The sequence below is a fragment of the Apodemus sylvaticus genome, chromosome 19 (genome assembly GCF_947179515.1).
Source record: "Apodemus sylvaticus chromosome 19, mApoSyl1.1, whole genome shotgun sequence".
In the NCBI taxonomy this organism is placed as follows: Eukaryota; Metazoa; Chordata; class Mammalia; order Rodentia; family Muridae; genus Apodemus; species Apodemus sylvaticus.
In genome coordinates this window covers 10,854,108-10,875,610 of record NC_067490.1, presented here as the reverse complement: position 1 = coordinate 10,875,610, position 21,503 = coordinate 10,854,108, and the positions used below count along the sequence as shown (strand labels likewise).

Sequence of the window (21,503 nt, the reverse complement as noted above, 5' to 3'; positions counted from 1 at the left end):
TATAATCAGGGTCTAGAAATGGCTGCAGCGTTGCAGGGAACCACCATCCAGGGAATACTTCCGCAGAGATGAGGAAATAAAAGGTGTTTTAAATGTGGCAATCTGGGTCATTTTAAAAGTGATTGCCCTGATAACAGGGGTGCTATAAGCAGGCAATCAGTTTGTTCACCAGGAACATGTCCTAAGTGTAGGAAAGGAAACCATTGGGTTAAGGGATGTAAGTCCAAAACTAATATTCAAGGCAGACCCGTGTCGGAAAACAAGAGGAGGGGCCCGCCCCAGGCCCCAATTCATCCAGACAGACAGTTTATGGGGCAACACAGCTGCTGCCAAGCCAAGAAAATCTATCTTCGAGCTTGCCAGAGCAACACCAGGGAGCGCTGGACTGGACCTCAGCATTACCTTCTATGTCGTATTAACCCCAGAAATGGGTGTCCAGATCCTGCCTACAGGAGTTTTTGGACCATTACCTGAAGGAACTTGGGGATTACTGCTAGGACGAAGCAGTTCTACTGTAAAGGGACTGCAGATTTATCCAGGTGTCATAGACAGTGACTATGAGGGAGAAATAAAAATTATGGCTGCTTCCCCTCATGGTGTCATAACTATACCTGCTAACCAAAGAATTGCTCAACTTGTCTTGGTTCCTTTACATCCACTGCCTTCCAAATTCGTTAAAGATAAAAGAGGACAAGAAGGCTTTGGCTCCTCCGGAGTGTATTGGGTTCAATCTATTACCAATAAGAGACCTAACCTTAAATTGACTATTGAAGGAAAGAATTTTGAAGGATTAATAGATACGGGAGCTGATGTAACAATTATTAAAGGACAAGATTGGCTGTGTAGCTGGCCCTTGACAGAGACACTTACGCATCTCCAAGGCATCGGATATGCTAATAATCCAAAACATAGCGCCAGACTTCTAACTTGGAAAGATAAAGAGGGAAATTCAGGGCAAATCTAGCCTTATGTTATGCAAAACTTGCCTACTACCCTTTGGGGAGAGACCTTTAGTCACAAATGAATCTGATTATGTGTAGCCCTAACGAAATTGCCTCTAGGCAAAAGATAGAGCAAGAATCTTTGCCCGCTCAGGAGCTTGGGAAAGAAGGGCAAGGCACTAGAAAGTTTAAAAGCCCCCAGCCAAACCCTAACTCTAGAAGTCTGGGGCATTTTCAGTAATGGCCACTATCTTGCCTGCATCCCACGCCGATAAAATTCAGTGGCTTAATGATAATCCTGTGTGGGTTGATCAGTGGTCCTTATCTAAAGAAAAAATGGAAGCCGCCTCTTTGCTAGTGCAGGAACAATTGAAGGCGGGACATTTAAGAGAGTCTCTATCTCCATGGCATACCCCAATATTTGTTATTAAGAAAAAATCCGGTAAATGGATATTGTTACAAGATTTAAGAAAGGTTAATGAAACTATGTTGCCCATGGGAACTTTACAAGCTGGTCTTCCATCTCCCGTGGCTATTCCTAAAGGATTTCATGAAATAGTCATAGATTTAAAAGATTGTTTCTTTACTATTCCATTGCATCCTGAGGACTGCAAAAGATTTGCGTTCAGTGTTCCTTCTATTAACTTCATGGAACCTATGAAAAGATATCAATGGACAGTTCTTCCTCAGGGCATGGCTAACAGCCCGGCTTTATGTCAGAAGTTTGTGGCACAGGCCATTCAGCCTGTAAGACAAAAGTGGCCAGATATTTACTTTATCCATTTCACAGATGATTTTCTAATTGCAGGAAAAAATCCTCAGACCTTGCTTTTATGTTTTAAAGATTTACAGCAAGCTTTAGCTGCTAAAGGATTGCAAATAGCACCAGAGAAGGTGCAGACCCAGGATCCGTATAATTATCTGGGTTTTAAACTTACAGACCAGGCAATTTTTTCCCAGAAGATAATTATCCGCAGGGACAATTTAAAAACTTTAAATGATTTTCAGAAGTTATTGGGTGACATTAATTGCCTTCGGCCATATTTAAAGCTTACTACAGGAGAATTACAACCTTTATTTGATATTCTAAAGGGGAATGCTGATCCTACATCCCCTAGATTATTAACTTCAGAAGGACTTTTGGCTTTACAGACAGTGGAGAAAGCTATTGAAAATCAATTTGTTACCTATATAGATTATTCTTTACCTTTGCATCTGCTAATTTTTAATATGACTCATTCGCCTACAGGTTTATTATGGCAAAAGGCTCCTCTGATGTGGATTCATTTGAGGGTGTCTTCAAGGCGTAATATCTTACCATATTATGAGGCAGTAGCCCAAGTAATTGTGCTTGGAAGAAAGCAAGCACTAACTTATTTTGGCAAAGAACCAGATGTTATTATTCAGCCTTATAATGTAGATCAAGATGCTTGGTTAAAACAGCATAGCACAGATTGGTTGCTTGCTCAAATAGGCTTTGAAGGGACTATAGATAACCATTATCCTCAAGACAAATTGATAAAGTTTTTAAATATGCATGAGGTTGTATTTCCTAAAATGACATCTTTACAGTCGTTGCATAATGCTCTTTTAATTTTCACAGACGGCTCTTCCAAAGGAAGAGCTGGATATCTTATTAATAATCAACAGGTGGTCATAGATACCCCTGGGCTTTCTGCTCAGTTATCAGAGCTGACAGCGGTGTTGTGTGTCTTTCAATCTATAGATCGTACTTTAAATCTCTTTACTGACAGTGTTTATGTTGCATTTTCTATACCACAATTAGAAACCTGTGGCACATTTAATTTTAATACGCTAGCTGGATCCTTGTTTTCACAATTGCAAAGTATCATTCTTGCTAGAAAAAAATCCCTTTTATATTGGTCATATACGAGCTCACTCCGGTCTTCCTGGACCTTTGGCTCAGGGTAATGAGTGCATTGACAAAGCTCTCATAGGAGAGGCCTTAGTTTTAGAACCTGTAGAAATGGCTAGATGTGATCATGATAAATTTCATCTTTCTAGCCATACGTTAAGATTCCGTCATAAGATCACAAAGGAGCAAGCAAGAATGATTGTAAAACAATGCCCTAATTGTCTTACTTTAGCACCAGTTCCCCACTTAGGGGTTAATCCACGTGGCCTTATGCCCAATCAAATTTGGCAAATGGATGTAACTCACTATGCAGAATTTGGAAAATTAAAGTTTATACATGTTTGCATTGATACATGCTCAGGACTCCTTTTTGCCTCCCTGCATTTGGGAGAAGCCTCTAAAAATGTAATCGATCATTGTTTACAAGCCTTTAATACCATGGGATTACCCAAGGTCATTAAGACAGACAATGGACCAGCCTATTCTGGTAAGAACTTTATCTCATTTTGCAAGGAATTTAATATTAAACTTAAAACTGGAATTCCTTATAACCCAATGGGTCAAGGAATCGTAGAGCGTGCTCACCGTACCCTTAAAAACTGGCTTCTTAAAACAAAGAAGGGGAATCTATACCCCGCCCCCCCCCCCCCCCCCCCCCCCCGGTCTCCCAAAGCACATCTTGCCTTTGTCTTATTTGTTTTAAATTTTCTCCAAACTGATGCTAAAGGTCAGTCTTCAGCAGACCGACATTGGCACCCAGTTACTTCCAATTCCTACGCCATGGTTAAGTGGCAGGACCCTTTAACTAATACATGGAATGGTCCAGACCCCGTTTTAATCTGGGGGAGAGGGTCCATCTGCATTTTTTTCTCAAGGAGAAGATGGGGCACGATGGCTGCCAGAGAGATTGGTACGACAGGTAAACACACCCTAAAGCTGCTGGTAAGTGTAATTAATTCAAAAGGCTTTCCCTAAGCCGCTTCCCACTTACTTGGGAAGAAAGGTTCCTTTGTGTTCTTGCAGTTAAGTTGCAAGCCAGGCCTCTTGCCTGAAGTCACAAATTTTCAATCAAATTAAACATCTTGGGCCTTCCGATACTGACCAAACAGGTTTTTTCTCTTAATCTCCTTTTATATTTCAAGCAGATAACACTTAGAAGATAAGCTCCTCCAGCAATGGCCGCCAAGATGAGGATGAGTGGTTATTATAGCCAGCCAGCCAGCTCATATCCACAGAGCATTTACTTTACCAGTGGATCCTCAAAAAGGAGGCTGCATAGTATTCGGAACTATGCATGTTTGTTAATATAACAAACATGGGCATCAGTTTGAGGTTCGAGGCGAGGCACTGCAAGGGAAAAGGAAAAAATCCTGTCTCCGAATTTCCCTGAAAAGCACGTCCAGCTGCATGGGCGTTGACATTAAGAGACTGTCCTTAAATTATTAAGGCAGTCTATTTCCCCTCCCCTGAAAAAGATGTCATTAATGTTTAAGGTTGGACCTCTGTTTTCCCTCACTGGTGAAGGCCCATCGTCCATTGGACGAATATACTTGTATCCACTGAGTTGTTAAAAATTAATAATTAAGGGGGAATTGTCCCTTCCCCCACAACATTGAGCCGGCTGGCAGCCCCCACTCATCCGATGGTGTTACCTCTGGCCTTTGTTCCTTGGAACAATAAGGCACTTTCACCTTGACTACTAAGACAGCCTCAAGGCAATCTCACCTGGGAGCCAACAGAGACCCCGCCAGACTGGAAGCAGGCGACCCACTGAGAATTGGAGCCAAGGAGTTCTCGGCCTGCCCTTTGATGTGACCAGCTTCTGGGGGGGGGGGCAGGGTTGTTTCCTAAAGACTATATATCTTGGCATAAAAATATTAAAGTCAGTCTTGACCAGCACTGTCGCCTTGACTCAGTTTCTCTTTCGCCCCCTCCTCATCACCCCCAGAATTCTCTTCCAGGTAATCCGGTTCGCATGTGGCCGCGGGCTGTAGTGGTCAAACCTCATGTGACCTCTACCTGTCTCATAACCAAGAGGCCACTTTCCCTTGCCTCATTCATCCTATCTTCACAGCGGCCTGAATCCTCTGTGACATACCCACCCTCCATTTCCCCGTTGGCTGAGTGTGACCTTCTTGGTCTCCTTTAATAACCTAATGATTGAACTGGGCTCACTTGGGAAATCCAGGATTATCTCCCTAAAGTCAGCTGAGCAGAGACATGAAGAATAAGTACTGTTGATAGCGAAACCCGAAGGCAATGCTTTGAAAAAGATCTGTGAGATGTATTGATTTTTGACAATATGGAGGAGAGAGAAAGGGGGAAGGCTTATATAAAGAGGCTGAATAAGAGAAGCAACTATAGATTGGTTGAAAAAGAAACTTGCCAGGAAGCCAGCCGACAGGTGAGATGGGATGGATTTGTTTGTTTTTGCCATAGCAACACAGCCTTCGAGCAACCCAGCAGATCATATCCTTGATGCTTTTCCTTCTGAAACTTGTGTGTGATGCTTTATTATTTTTATAGCGCTGTGCATGTTAGGTTCATTCTAGGATGTGCAGTGCCTGTCTTCACGACAGTGGTAGTGAGCTTGACAGAACCCGTCCACAGGGTGATCTGTGGTGATTATTTGACACGGCTCTTGACCAAGTCAACTATGGACCTGGCACCAGGTACTGGGCCTGCAACATGGTTCCTGTCAGGAAGTCATCTTACTTGTCCCTCCAGGTTGAGGTAAAGCCAGGTCAGTCAGAGCTGGCAGAAGATGGCTTCAGGGCTCCTGGCAGACAGCCCGGCTTACGTACACTTCTCTCTTGAGCTGGGGCCAGCCTGAGGAGAGTCTGAACTGCAAGTCTTGGGGAGCTGCCTGATGTCCAGATGTCTCAACTACCCCAAGTCTTGTAGTAGAGACATTGACAAAATTATACATCCAGAAAATTCCGTAGCTGCCGGAGCACCGGACTCCTCTGGGGCCTCCTGGCTCCGGTTCTCCTTCTCCCCTAACACTATCTGCCACAGGACAGATTCTGCTCAGGCAGGGGGCAGGGCACGCATCTCACAGTGCTTATCCTTGAGGATGTCAGGTGGGCCGAGACCCCGTTACCATGGCCGCAGCCCACCTTCAGTGAACACCAGATGCAGAACACATCTTGGTCCAGCAAACTCTACGGAACCCCACTGCCCTGTGACCCATGACACAGATGCCAGGATGCCTCCACAAGAAGGAATGTAGGCTCCTGCTCCTGCCTCTGAGGCTTCGCCATCCCTGCCTGGCTCCCCTGGCTCGAGGCATGGGTTGGGTTTCTGTTTGTAGAGAAGACCTGAGTCTACTTAACCATACACACTTACAGCCTGCCGGGTACCAGACCTCCTAGAGTTCTAGAGATCTCAGAGGTGTGGGGCAATGGTGAGAGCCAGCACTCACACACTCCCTGAAGGACATCACCACCTTCACCATATAATGAACAAGAAGGCAAGTGATTTCAGCCTAGGGCTGAGTGGAGCTCTCTTACTCCAAGGCCTGGTCTACACTGCATGTGACCTGAGGCTTGTGCTCCTCCATCTGACCCTGGTCCTCTAGGTTCACTCCCACCTGACTCCTCATTTGCCCAGTGTCCCATCACCTTTGGGGTCTCCCTCGGGCCTGTTTGATCCTGCTCTTTTGATGCCCCTATGCTGTGTGTTTTGTTTTGAAAACCTTACTTACACAAAAGCTATTCTTTCTTCCGGTTCTCCTGGTTGACAGGCCTGGGGAAAGGCTTGTGTCTCATCCCTCAGACCCTGTGTCGGGGTACAAATGGGCGTGGGACTGAATTTTGGCCCTAACTGGCTGGGTGTGCAGAAAGGTCATGGAGGCTAGGATCCCGTGTGCTGCTACACTGGGCAGCATCCACAGCAGAAAGCAAGAACTGCATCCAGGCAACAGCATCAGAGACTCCTGGCTGAAATACAGGCGGTGTGCATGGGGCACACCTGCTTCGTTAGCCTGGCAGACAGGAGGGAGTTCTTCCTCCTAGATGGATGCTGCAGACCCTAGCATCCTGTAGCAGGTCATGGTCCCCATAGGTAAGGACAGGTTCTGGGGCAGATGGCATATGCTGCAGAGCTCTGCCCCTTCTCCCAGCATGAGCTGCTCTCTGCTGTGCTGTTCTTGCCTGAAACCCCCAAATCAGAGGTTGGGGGTAGGTACCAGGGCCCTTGGAGCTGGGCCAGGGGCTACAAGGTTGTACCCTGGGCAGTTGCACCTCTGCCCCGGCCCTCTGAGTTAACCACTGAAGAGATAGGTGGAGTGGGACCTCAGTGCTAACACTGGAGGAGAACGGTCCCTTGGGTGGTGAAGGCCGTGTGGATGGAGTTCTGTCAGACACAGTCAGTCTCCACGTGGGGTGGCTTCACAGGTCCTCACCTAGAGGACATGGTGCTCTAGGACCCGGGCAATTACACTCTCAGTCTGGGCACCGGTGCGTCTCCCAGGTGGGTATGGGCGCTGCGGACAGGAGCAGAGAGAAGCCGGAGCCACAGGGGAGGAACACGACATTTATTGAACTCTGATGGTGCAGATGAACTTTCTGACAAGTCCTTGTTCTTGGCCATCTTGGAAGACACCTGGGGGCCACAAGTGCCCCCTCCCCGAGATATCCCAGTGAAGTCAGGGTCCCACCCCACCCTCTGGCACTCCACCCTGCTCCTTAGACACGCCCCCCTAAGTCCCTCCTCTTCCAGACACTCCCTGCGAACAACTTAGGGTGGAAGTGAGTCAGCAGACCGGGTGACAGAGGAGGGTCTGTGAGAACAAGGGACAGCAGGACATAGGAAGTGCTGGTAAAGCATCAAACCAACTTTCAAACAGACAGTCACATGGGTACTGAGGACTAAATCTCTGAAACATCACATCTGGGAATACATTGAGCATTAAAGTAAAGAGCTGCATGCCAATGCGTGGAGCTACACTAATCCGGAGCGCACAGGGCCTGAGTGGGCAGACGCACTATCATCTGTTTGTAAAGAAAACGCCCTATTCATATCTGCAAGGAAGGACGGGCAGTCTGTACAGTGTGCCAGCTGGTGAGGCTGCGGGCTGGAGCCATCTGATGTGTGCCGTGGAGGGTCTCAGGGAGGTTAGAGTGCACCCATCCCGGTGACCTCAGACGTCAGCCTGGAACAGACACAAAGACATGGGAGGCATGTCATCCACTTGTTCTGCAATGCGATGGGGGTGAGGCAGTAGGGGGAGGGCACCTCTCTATTTCCAGGGCACCTTTCGGTGGCCATGAACTGGAGGACCCACCCCACAAGAGGCAGAAAGCCTGGCAGATCAGCTCTGTGCCTGTCACACAGGCTTGCTTAGAGAGTTTGGGTCCCTCCAGTGTGGAGCAAAGGACCCGGGGCTAAGCACCCCGTTGGCCTCAGTGGTGACTCCAGGCTTTTCTAAGCAGGGGCCTCAGGACTGTCCTAGAAGGAGCTGTGACATGGATAGGAACCCCGTGCTGCCTCAGGAGGGTTGCTTAGACTGGACTCGGGGCAGACGAGGCAGGCTAGGCATTTCCCTACATCCTACCCCCAGACTTACTACAAGTCTGCCAACAGCCTTGCCTGAGGAAGACGGGCACTGGACACAGACTGGGACGAGGGAAGTGGGCATGTCCCTGTGCAGGCTGGGCTCCAGCACACCTCTCCCCACAGGCCTGAACTTCTACCGTGTCAGCCAGGGTGTGGGGCTGCAAGCCACAGCTAATGAGGGCCCAGTCACCCATGGATCGCTCACCTAGCGTTGATGAGATACTGGGCAAGGCTGATGTTGGCTGGGGTCCCTGTGATGGTAATCTGGCGCTCTGATGACCCTTCAGTGGCGTTGGCGATTTTGATCTGCGCTCCAGACATCTGTCGGATTTCATTGATTTTGGTGCCTTGGCGGCCAATTATGCAGCCTATAAGCTAGAAGAAATGACGGAGGCATCTCTTAGAGAAGAGCCCAGCACATCCCGTCTGGGGCGCCTGTGGAAGCCCTGTGGGGACACCTAAGGGGAGAGGCGAGGCTGGGAACACTGCCTATGAACTCAGCGCTCTGGAAGAAATCAGGCATTGCGAAGTCCTGAGCCTGGTCCCTGGGACAGTGTGAGAGAGGTCTCGGCTCCGCCTGTTGACAGTCTTACTGCCTCTTAGTGTCCTTCTGGGGAAGTCCACACAAGAGAGGACATGGCCATTCTCACCCTGGCTTCCTCTGCCTGGTCAGAAGTGACCCAAGGACACAGATGATGCAGGCTGAGGGAGGAGGCACACACCAGCTCTGGCCTAGGCTGGGCCGGGGCCTTCTGGTGGGACCCTCCCTCACAGGGAGAACGGATGTGCCAGACAGTGAGCATCACAGACACCCAGGAGCTCCTGAGTTCACTACTGCTGAAACCGATCTTTTGAGGCACTCAGATGAAGTTGAGGACAAATCCAAGTGCTTGCATGGTAAGCTGTTTAATGGATGCAGAGACCTGGGGCCAACCAAGTCAGATTTCATTGATTTTGGTGTGGGCCATTTCTCAGGCAGCTCAGGACAAGTGTGCCCTCCATCCTGGGGATCAAGAGCTTTCCTCTGGCAACAGTTACAGTTGGGTGGTAGGTCATATCACTCCAGAACCTTCCTGGACCACCCTACTCTCGGGGTCCCTAAGCCAGGGGACTGTTGCTGTTGCCGTTGCCAGACTCCCAGTCCAGCTCTGATTCACCCTGATGTTCCCGCATCTTTCATGGGAATGGTATCAGTTGAAGGTGGGAAAGAAACAAGAGAAGAGATTCAGTAGTGGGTCCAGCCTTGAGGTTATCACTGGAACAGTTTGCGCTTGTGTGTTTGTGTGTGTTTTTGTGTGTGTGTGTGTGTACAGGCAGGTGCAGGGGGTATACTCACATCATTAGGAATGGTGAGCTCATGAGTGCTGGTGTGTGTGTGTGTGTGTTTGTGTGTCTGTGTTTTTGTGTGTGTGGACAGGCAGGTGCAGGGGGCATACTCACATCATTGGGAATGGTGAGCTCATGAGTGCTGGCCGGTGGGCTGGCATCCAGACCTGGGCACACCAAGGGAACATGATTAGGTTGGAGGGAAAACAGTTCATTGCCATAGCCAGCCCTGGTCTGTGTTTCTTTGGGCTGGCTGAGGTGAAGGTTGGCACAGTCCAGGGGCCCAGGCCCTGGTACCACCCAGGGTAACCCAAACTCCAGAGTTCTAACTTCTCTCAAAAGAAACAAAAACCAAAAAACCCCCACACCTTGCACATACAGCCTGGCAGACCCTGAGCTAAAAGGAGGGCAGGAGGTTACAGGGAAGCTGGGGCACAGGCCACACTGGTCACATTGACACTGAATGCTTGATCTCTGCTCAGGAAGACTTGTGGGTGCTGTGCCCCACTCTGTTCCCCCTGAGACCTCATGTGGGTTCTTCTGTGCAGAGCCAGAAGCGGTCAAGCACCCACTGATAATTCTGCTTCTAACACAACTCTGTCCAAAGGCCACGGCACAAGGCTAAGCCCAGCCTTTCATCGTTGCAAGTCTCAACTATGTTACCAGAAAACAGGCTACATGCCACTTCTTCCCGCCTCAGAAACAGTGACAACACCCTCAAGGGACCGCCACAGCGGAAGGTGCAGTGGCTGTACCTGTGGGATGGCGCATGCTCTGTACACAGCAGCCCCATCTCAGCAAGACAGCTCAGGTCTGCAAGCCCTGAGGCTGACCCTCTTGCCTCCAGATGCAGCAAGGGTCCCTGCACAGGGCTGCTGGGCCCAGACTCCAGGCTCTATTCTCCAGACGGCCAGCTCTACGCACACCACTTCAGAATGCCCCAGAACCCAGGGCATCCCCTCCCTTGGCACTCCTACTTGCTGGCCCTGCCTCTGCACTGGCCCTTCATTCAGTACCATATCCAGGCAGCCAAGAAACCCAGGATCATCCCCAGCACAATCTTGGGGAACCCCTACTTCTCACTGTGCCCCTCCTCTTCCCAGCCCCCCTTCTAGCTGTGCTCCTCCCTGCTGGCTCCCTGGGTGGGCCACCTCCTCGAAATCTCATCTCACATGGTTATTGGCTCCTGCCAGAAGGTGGTGAACCCCAGGGTGGGTGTCCCAAAGGGTGGGTGTCCAGCAGTTGGGCCCAGGTGGAAATGTTGGATGAACCAATTCATCGAACTCTGCTATTTACATATTGGAACCTGGAGTCTCCTACCACTCATCTCCTTTTAATAATAGTTTTTAAATATAATTATTTGGCTATTTAGGGAATCTATACACATTACAGACGCAGGGACATATAAAACGTCACTTGAAAGTACTATTGGAGTGCTGGGGCAGAGGGGACATCTGTCGGATGTTACATTTAACTGCACAAAGAACAAGAATAAGCGGGTAGTTAAGGGCATGTGTACTCTGGACGAGGGTTCAAAGCTGGCTGCATTGGCCCACGCAGCTAACTGTCATCTAGCACACACCCTTCCTGCCATGGTCACCTGCACATGTACTGTACTCTAGGTCTCTAGGGCATGGTCAAGTTGTCACACAAAAGCAGGGTGTGATACCATTTCTTTTTTCTTTCTCTCTCTCTCTTTCTTTTTTTTTCTTTTTTTTTTCGGTTTTTTGGATTTGGTGTTTTTTTCGAGACAGGGTTTCTCTGTGTTGCCCTGGCTGTCCTGGAACTCACTCTGTAGACCAGGCTGGCCTCAAACTCAGAAATCCTCCTGCCTCTGCCTCCCAGAGTGCTGGGATTACAGGCGTGACACCATTTCTGAGGCTGCATCAGTGGCCATGTGTAGGTCTGGAGTGTATGGTATTTCCTTCCCAGGACCCAGAAAACACACTTGGGCTTAGTCTATCACTTTTCCAAGGCTGTTCCCTCAGTCAGTGCATCACAGACTATATACACATCACCCCACTGTGTCCTGAGAGCAGGCATTTAAATGAAAACCAGAAGGTGCAGACACACCCAGCCTAGATCCGTCTTCTAAGAGTTGGGTGCCTATGTCCAGGGAAAAGCCATCTTTAAGAAGCGCATCCTGATCGTCACAGTCACGTTCTTGCTACACACCCCAACACACTGCACAGCCGGGGAATGAGTGGCAACTGAAGACAGGCTCTCCTCATGTAGGGGTTCGAAGCCTGAGGCCGCCCACCTGCTCACAGGGCTGCTCGCTCTGCTGGCTCAGAGCCACCACTCGCTAACACTGGAACACCTGACTCCTGGGTCAGTCCACAGCCCGTGGCCCTGGAAACTATCTACTGTCGGCCAAGTTGGGAGCTAGACGCTCAGCTGTCATAGGGTGGGCACCCTCGTCCTCTGTACGTGTCCCTGGCCTGCTCCCCAGGACTGTGGTCTGTTTTACCTGACGACTGGCCCATCAGATTTTGAGCTTCTTCGGAGGAGTGTAAAGGCAGCTTTTCTCCTGGAGAGCAAAGAAGAGAGAGGTTTAATGTTTTGCCCTCAAGGAGAGAAGCAAGGTCCCTTCAACTAGGAAAGCTCAAAATATGATTGGTGCATGCACAGCCGACATGCGCGGCCAGTGTGCTTTCCACCGGCCATGGCGGCGGCTTTGCTTCAGTGAGGGACATCTGAGGCAGATGCCAGGCCGGGCTGTGGCCAGCTCCTCTGACTGCTTCACACTGGCCTGAGTGCAGGCTAGCTCTGTCAGTGCTATCCTAGGAAGGGCAGCAGCAGCCAGGCCTGGGGGTCATTTCTGCGGTCAGAAAGCTTGATGCAGGAAATGACGCACTCCAAGCCAGGCCTGGGAAGCCACCTGGGGATGGACCGTGAGTGACACAGAGCGCCGCTCTGCACAGAAGTCCCTCAAAAGGGCACGAACACATACGCCGAGGGCAGTACAGAGTCCAGCAGCCCACCGTGGGAGGCTGACTGGCCCGCCCCGCCTCAGCTGTGTGCAGTCCACTGTGTTGACACAAGATTCAGCACCCAGAGCTCTGGCCTCGCCCGCCTGCGTTACTCACTGCACCGCAGGGAGCTCAGAAAGAGAGAGAAAGAGAGAGAGAGAGAGAAAGAGAGAGAAAGCGAGTCCCCAGGTGAGAAGGTCAGAAAAGGGCAGCTGGGTACGTACCGGGGAAAGCGGGGTTGGTCTGTCCGAGGGGAGGAAAGGGGGTTTGCTGCATGGCCAACTGGTGGAGCTTGGTCAACTGCTGGGGGTAGGAGGGACACGAGAGCTAAGAAGGTTATTGTCATCGAGTACAAGTCACACCAAGTTAAAAATGGCAGTCACAGAGTCACTTTGCACAGAGAGGTTCAGAGGGGCCATGCGGACACATGGCAGACAGTGCAGCAGGACACAAGGACTTGGCCTGGGTGGAACCAATGGGCCCGGCTGCTAGCAGGCAAGAGACCTTTTCCTTACCAGGGCTAGTGAAGGGGGAAGGGCCGGCGGCCCTGGGGGTGGGGCTCCGGGAGGAAGGTCTGAGGGACACAGAGCAGGACGGCTGGGCTCCTGAGCGAGCAAGCGAGCGAGCGGCACAGTCTACCTAGCAGATCACCAAACCTTGCCCTGGTTCTAGCTTCGCACCAGGCTTAGCTCACCTCCTGGCCTGCAGGCCCCATTTTAAGACGAGGCAATCTGGGGCGTGGCAGGATAGGGCAGAGAGCGACTCGTAGAGTAGAATCTGCCCTGCAAGCGCCTCTTACATAGGGTGACAGGCCTAGGTAAGGGTCGAGGACCCCAGGCAGCGGTGCACAGAGGCATTATTGCCACTGCCCGCTGCTGTCCCACAGGCCACACCTCGGCTCCCAGCAGCCACTGAGAGTCTCGGGCAGGGCTTGATTCCGTTGTTCATTCTCTCTGAGTCTCACTTTTAACGTAAAGAACATCAGAGAATAAGAGGCCAGGTCTGGCCATGCTCTGAGCAACGGAGCAGGGCGGGTGGATGCTCTGAGCCACACTGCCCTTTTGAGACGCTAGGGTACTGGTGCAGAGCGGTATAAGGCCATCATGGAACAGGGCCCATCGGACAGCGCACCCACAGGAAAGGTGTTGATCCTTCTCACATGGGTCCTGGCGCACGCCATCAAGCAGGGGCTCTGGAGTCCGTCTGGCCTGGACACCTGCTGTCTTCAGCTAGGTGACAGAGCTGGTGGAGACTGCGACACTGGATCAGAGGGCACTAGGACTAGGCAGTGGGGTGCTCAGATATAGAATTGTTGTCTTTGATGCTGGTGAGTGTGCCCTCCAACAGAATGAGGGTCTGGTGTCCTCAGGGTCAAGCCCCTTGTCTAGGTGCCTTTCAATGGCGCTTTCCTGCACTCAGCCTCTAGGTGCAAGGTCCCCTCAAAGCTTACATTAAAGCCCTGCGAAGACTGGGGATCGGCCTGGTGGCCTCTGAGCCAGCGGAGCTGATGCTGGCCTACAGGATGGCTTCTGGGGTACTTGCTATCTGGTCAGCTCTGGCTCCTGTAAACGGAGTGCTCTCTGAGACAGAACTCATGAACCCAGGGCTTTAGGATATCAGCAGATCCAAAAAGCCAGCGTCCTTAGCCTGGCACTGGGCTACTCTGCCTTTCCCATGTCTGACTCCTCTCCTCAGGACAGGCACATCCTAACAGTAACTCCATTGCTCCACTCCTAGAGGTGCTTGGCTTCTTGGACTACATGGGGAGACCTGGCTGCATCCTGAGCAGGTGAAATTAGGAGATTGCCGTGGTGGCCCAGTGACGTCTGTAAAAAATGATATTTTACAGAGGCGAAAAAGAAAAATGTCTCCTGGGAATAATGGAACTCTGTAAATTTAGAAGCTGAAAATCTCACCTGGCAGTTTACTGTACTCTCTTACTTCCTGGCTATTTAAGATGGGCCCATAGTTCTCAAGAAGCAGTTTGCCCTGACTTCCTCCTTTTCTCTCTTCACGGGATTCCTATGGCCTGGCTAATAATCCAGTCTTTGGAGTTGATTCACTGACCGCCAAACTCCCTTTTAAGAATTGCAATGTTTTGCCTCACAGTTGTTTACAAATTACAACCTTCCAACCACATGCAGGTTTTTATGGCTGTGCCTATGTGTATGAGGATGGCTCTGGCACTCTGGTACTGAAAGCATTGATTAAGTCAGGAAGTTTTGTTTTACAGGGTAGAAGGCTAAATGTAGATAAGGATTTCTCACAAGAACTTGTTAAGACCCAGGGGGTATAAGAAACTTCAAACTCTTTGAAAATTTACTGTAAACTATGAGTGATTCTGTATTCTAATCAGGAAGTCTGATGGCACCTGTAAATTGATCTTCTGTATCTGTTTCTTGAGAAACTTTGTACCTGATTGATTTTGCATTTCCTTGTACCAAATGGCTGATAATTGTGCCTGCCTCACTGGCTACATCTTTTGAAATGGTAATACCAACTCTTTGTGTATAAAAATCCTTGCTTTAGAGCTCCAAAATACATTCAGATTCAAACCGCCTCTCTCTGTTTGTGTGGTTTGTTCTGTCTGTCATCTCAGCCGGACCTGTGCCTTCCTGGACCAGAGGACCCTGGTTATCCTGCAGCAGACCCACAGTCTTTAACAGGAGATGTGTGACTTGGGGTCAGACTTAGCTCAAAAGTCCCTTGAAGAGGTGGTATATGACAGGCCATAGCAGGAATTGATACAGTACCTCTAATCTCTGCTGTGTTCTACCGGATCAGTGACTGTGCTTGGCCAGACAAAGCTTGGTTTCTATATGGCTTACATCTGTGTGTGTTCTGATTCCGCATCAACGGGCACACTAAGCCACTAGAGGGGACATGTTTGGCAAAGGCAGAAGAGCATGTCCAGAAGACCTTGTCCCGTCTGAGGACGTAACAAGCTGTCTTTATCTGTCTGAATCCCCAGAGACTATGTATGGCACAACAGTTAGTTCGAGATGGCAGGAGAACGGAATATGGCACAGGGGATATGGGCCAAGTGCCGAGGGAATGAGTCTGATGGATTGAAGGTGGACCAGATATGTGCCGTCTCGAGGCCTCAGCAATTTCCCTCGTGAATGACAGCAGTGTGTGGGGTGCTGCCTACACACCAGCTGCGGCTAACAGGCACTGTGAATGTGGAAGGGCTTCCAAACAGCCCTCATGCTCTGTGGTTTTGTCTCCTGCTGGTCTCCCAGGTGACACTCATTACCCAGGCTGGGCTTCCGGAGCCATTTGCTAGCAGGGTGAAGGTACACCATGGAGCCTATAGCAGTGGCTCCACTCGCATCCAGATGCTGATGTTCAGAAGCCTAGTAGTTCTAGAACTCTAACCACTCCCCCATTGCAATAGATTTTCTTCTATTAAAAAAAAATCTGGCCACACTAGCAGATAAATGCAGTGATGTCATGGGGGCGGGACTAGGCCAGTGGGTGGGCATATGCTGAGGCAGTGCGCAGGCGAGACGGAGCCTAGTCAGTTACTATCCCCTTCTTGGTATGGCTCTGTTCTCATCAGGCTGCCTTACCTCAACTGAGAGGAGTAAATGCTGAGGTCTCCCAGTTTTTGCTTTGCATAGCTCTGCCATGTAAAGATTAGTTTTGGGGAGCCAGCAAGCGAATAGCAGGGCTGGAGGTAAGGCTGCCCAAACCCGGAGGAGCCCAGCAGATCACTACCGAGTCCCAGTCGCCAGACACCGACTTACAGGATTTAGAGTTTTCACTGCTGATTTTGGACTTGCTTTGATCTGATTTTTTCTAGCCCAGTTCTTCACTTTTGGATTAACAGGTGATATAATTATTTTATTTTATTTTTTTAAATAGGAGCCCACAGGGAATCTTGACTTAAAAAAAAACCATTTGAACTTTTAAATTATTGAAAAATGTACAGACTGTGAGACTTAAAAGTTATACTATATTCTATATTGTGATATTGACATGAGCTCTTGAGACAAACAAGAAAGGAAAGGTTTGGCTTAGCAGAGATATTTTTGTGTGTCCAGTTGACAAGGAGTAGTTAGTGCTAATTAGATCTTATTGTCAACTTGACATAAGCTGAACTCACCTGGGAAGGGGAAATCTCAGTTGAGGAACTGTCCAGGTCAGATTGGCCTGTGGCCACATCTGTAAGAGATTGTCTTGATTGATGAATGCTATGCTGGGGGGGGGGGCTGCCCATTGGGCAGCACCACCTCTAGGCAATGGGATTGGGCTCTATGAGAAAGCTCCCTGAACGTGAGCCAGAAAGCAGCATTCTTCCAAGTTTTCTACTTCAGTCCCTGCCCTGATTTTCCTCAAAGATGAACTGGAAGTGTGAGCAAGCAAACCCTTTCCTTCAGAGTGGTGCAGAGACGGGTAGAGGAAGGAGCGGGAGAGGGAGAGTGCCACCAAGCAGTCAGGACAGAGACAAGCTGCCACACTGTATGATCTCCTAGGATTCTTTCCACTTGAGAACGCAAAACCTAGGCCAAGGTAGGTTTGCAGCTCAGTGACTCACGAGGAAATGAAGGCAGGGAACCCATCCCGCGGGGCAGATGCACCTGCTAACCCGTGTGTCACTGTATCTGGGGGAAACAGGAGGAGGGGCTTTTGCCCAATTTTTGAACAGGGTCAGTTGTGGCTGATTCGCCACTGCACAGGCCTTTTTGATGCTTTTGAGAGAAGCTGATACCTTGCTGGCGCTCTGAACGCTGGTCTGTGTTTGTGTTTTCCTTATAACCCCCTCCCCTGACCTAGGACAGACAGACCCTTCCCTATGTAGTTTTCTTTCTAAACCTGTCTGCCACCTTTTTCCTCCTGTGAGTTCTTGATACACGAGGATGTTTGCTGTCATGAAGAACCGCCCACCATTGGATGTCTCACTGTTGGGCACCGTTCACCGATGGCCCCTTCTCTTTCGGGTATAGGGAAAGCTGGCCATGACAGGCCGCACTGCCCCAGGAGCTTTAGACTCTGGACTGTCTAGAGAGCACAGTCAGACTCTCTCAGCTTCTCCTTGGACCCACACCACACTGTGCCCATTACTGTAACCTAGAGTAAATTTGAGTCCTTACAAATATTTTATCATTCTTCTTGATGATACCTTGTAGATTTTAGGCTCATGCTCATTTATATAACATTTACAACCACAAAATTTCCCCTGAAGGCCCTTTGGGGTCTGGATTTTCAATGCACCTGTACATTGACACGGAAAGACTTGACACTTTTGCAACTTTCAGTGTTTCTATCCACGAATGTGATGTCTCTTACTCAGTGTCGTCTTTTGCTTGGAATTAAAAAAAAAACAAAAAAACAAAAAACAAAAAACAAAAAACAAAAAAACAGGGATTTTGTTTGAGACAGGGTTTTTCTCTGTCTAGCCTTGGTTGTCCCTCTGTAGACCAGGCTGGCCTCAAACTCAGGGATCTGCCTGTCTCTGTCTCCTGAGAACTGGGCAACAAAGACTGTGTGTGTATGTGTGTGTGTGTGTGTAAGACTGGTCTCACTTTGTAGCCACAGCTGGCCTGGAACTGTGTAGGCGAGCCCGGCCTTGAAGTCACAGGGACCTGCCTGCTTCTGAGTCCTAAAGGCAGGTTTTCAAAGCCGCCCATTTTCATTCAGTTCACACTTGGTCCTCTGTGAGAAGAGTGTGGCCTGTAATTCCAAATTCTGAAGTCTGCTTCACAGTCGGGTATGTGATCGAACTCTGCAAAGTTCCCAGGAATTCTGCAGTTGTGCAGGCACAGCTTTGAGCTTGGCAATCCTGTCAGGCCCACACATGTGACCTGTCACCTACTGTCAGGGAAACATGCTGAGACTCCTCAGAGGTGCTTGTCAGGCTCTCCAGGTTTCTCTTGGTTGGTATTTCCCTAGCATCTCATTCTCTGCTCTTTAACTGGGGATCTTCATGTTTCAGGCATGTCTCTTGAAAGAAAATAAATGGAACTTCCCTGTTTTAATTTGCTTATCTAGTTAACTTTAGAATATCTATCTATCTATATCTATCTATATGTGTGTGTGTGTGTGTGTGTGTGTGTATCTAACAGCTTTTTTTTTTTTTAAACTGGACATTTTGGCTCTCTTATTTTCTGTCATCTTGTTACTTTTGAATAGGAATGTTTTTCTTTTTAAATTTTGGAATATTCCCTCTCATCCATTTTCTTCTCTACCACCAGGGTTGTGCAGCGTACTCCTTTCCTGTTGGCGGTCACTTTAAAATTTGAACTCCTCATGGGCATTTAGGTTTTAAATCCCCTAGCTTTACCCTCTAGTGGATGGTACAGTGGCCCACCTAATGTTTGATTCCTCTTACATCTTACATATATAATCTTATTTATGCTTTTCTCCTTGAACCCCTAGTACTGGGGATTGAACCCGGGCCCTGTATGAGCTAAGTGAGCCCTCTCCCACCGTGCTATGTCCTGAGCATCTGAGCAATTATGTGTCTATACAGTTAGTTCTGTTGTGTTCATCCCACCAAGTTATAAAGCAGAAATGATACGAACTTTGTAGATTTGTCTGTTTGGAATTGGTTCTAATTGGTTCTAACTGTCTTAATTTGGCTCCCAAAAGTCACCCTTCTAGAGTTGAGGGTCACTGCCCGCAGCTGCCTTTGACTGGCAATAAAGAATTGCCGAACAGCCAATGACTGGGCAGGGAGATAGAGGTGGGACTTTTAGATTGTGCAGGCAAGGGACCAAGGGGGAGAGGAGGAGGATGAAGGACTCCATGATGGGGGAGCACGGGGAACATAAAGGCCCGCCAGCACGCAGGGTTCCAGGAAAACGGCCCTGGGGGCCATTCCCCATTGGGTCTGGGGTAGCGGAGATGAAATATGGATTTAGCAAATATTAACTCAAGAATACTGGAGGGGGGAGTATGTGCTAGCCACAGGAAGGTTTAGAAATGACTTATCAAAATGAGAGAGAGAGAGAGAGAGAGAGAGAGAGAGAGAGAGAGAGAGAGAAAGAAAGAGAGAGAATGAATATAAATATGAATGTGTGTCTTTCATTCGTGAATCCAGAGCTCTTGGGTAGGTGCAGGGCTCAAGCGACCCACGGGGAACCAAAGCAAATTAACCAATTCACTGCTACCTCTGTGTTTCCCAAATGCCTACTGTTCTCTTTGCTTGCCTTCCAGCCTTCTTCCTGAGAGAACTTTTCTTTTCCTGAATGCTATGCAGGAGGCTGTTAGCTACGATCCTGTTGGGTCTAGCTGCTTTTCTACAAATGGCAATAGTGAAGTCCTTCTTTTGAAGTTCCTCCCACATCAGACATTTAGGACACTCATTTCTAATACTGCACCACCATCTTTGAGTGCTAGGTTCTGTTGAAAAGTTAACTGTATCTCTCCCTGCTGATCCTGTCATGATCTTATTCTCTGAGGTCTGACTTGGCCCTGGATGCTAACTGCATAGTTTTGTTTTGGCATGTCTACAATGGAGTGATTTTTGCTTATCCTTTTGGAACTTGGTGGGATAGCCAACAGTGACAGTTAGTTTCTCTTACTAATTTCAGAGACATCTCAGGGCTTCCCTCTTGGCACCCTCACCATCCTGGCTGTAATGGCTGCACATGATCAGATCCGCCCTCCTTAATGGTACTTGGTAGACTTTTTAATGGACATAAGTCATACTAGGGGCTTCTGAGGCTGAGGGTGTGTCTCAACCACTGGCTGCCACAGCAGTGAAAGGCCCACAAAGGAAATGAGGGAGAGGAAGAAGAGGCTGGACTTTGGCCAACAGAAGGCTATGTGGGCCCTTGGTTTTGTGAGGCACATTGTAGTTGTGCTGAGTACTAGCAGGAATAATCAAAAAAGGCCCATGGAAGAGCCTGGACCCGGGGTGAGAACAGAGTCAGAGGTGTGGTGACAGCTGATAGCCACGGAGTGCTCTTAGTGCTTTCCTTTCTCACTATCAGAAGGAAGGGTAGCCTCACCCAGTCCCACAGGGTTCCATAGGCAGATACTGAACAAGTAAGAGGGGAGGCACCCTAGGCAGCCGTGTAACTGCAGGGCCTGGCATCCCCTCTGTTCACCATGACAGCCTTCCAGTTCAGAAGGTCTATCACCTTAAATGCCAGGAGAGAGGGCACTGCCGATGCAGCATCCAGGCTATGCACCTGCTCACACCTCTGTGGTTTTCAAGCTATACTAACTAAAAGACAATCATCTTACCAGATCCAGAAGTTCTACATCCCCAGGGTCCTTAATGGTTGCTGCAGACACATTGGGATGCCAGTTCTCCCACTGACTCTCAGGGATCCTTGTCGAGGGGATCTCTAGAACATTCATATCACAGGCTAGTGCAAGGTGCAGGTTAGGACACAGGGCCCGGGGGGAGAGGGGAGAGTCAGGCTGAGAGGACGGAGATGGAGGAGTCTCTGTCAATATCAAGTTGCTATCTCACGTTTACTTGTGTTCAGTCGTCCTTTAAATAACAGGGGTGTTAAGAAAGGGGGGGACTTGGAAGCTGAAGATGAGGTAAGAGATTTATACCAGAGGGTGGTTTTGAAGTTCACTACAGACAGTCCTGACTTTAGGATGCTCTTGTGCATCAATACAAACTGTACTGGCAATTGTGACCCTTTCATGGACTAGTAAGAGATGACCCATAGTCTCGTGCTGGGTAGCAACAGTGCTTCAGTCGTAGGGCAAGCTGCTGACATCTGGTGCAGCAGTGCCCACCTGCACTGGAATGCTCAGTATGTTAGGGGTGGTCATATTTTTCAACTTAGGATTCGTTCAACTTATTATGTCTTCATCAGGACCTGGCTCCATGTAAACTGGGACCATCTGTGATGTCCTCCA

General features: G+C 49.1%; 1 protein-coding gene across 1 annotated transcript in view; it reads right to left on the bottom strand.

Annotated features, from left to right (window-relative positions):
- Positions 1-7,344: 7,344 nt before the first annotated feature.
- Pcbp3 (poly(rC) binding protein 3) overlaps positions 7,345-21,503 on the bottom strand; it is a 198,428-nt gene continuing 184,269 nt past the window's right edge. Inside the window, exons 12-16 of the mRNA XM_052163404.1 lie at positions 12,899-12,977; positions 12,173-12,232; positions 9,817-9,869; positions 8,582-8,751; positions 7,345-7,972 (exon numbers count right to left, since the gene is read on the bottom strand). Coding sequence (XP_052019364.1) covers positions 7,936-7,972; positions 8,582-8,751; positions 9,817-9,869; positions 12,173-12,232; positions 12,899-12,977 — 399 coding nt within the window. The 3' untranslated portion in view covers positions 7,345-7,935. The remainder of the gene's footprint in view (positions 7,973-8,581; positions 8,752-9,816; positions 9,870-12,172; positions 12,233-12,898; positions 12,978-21,503) is intronic.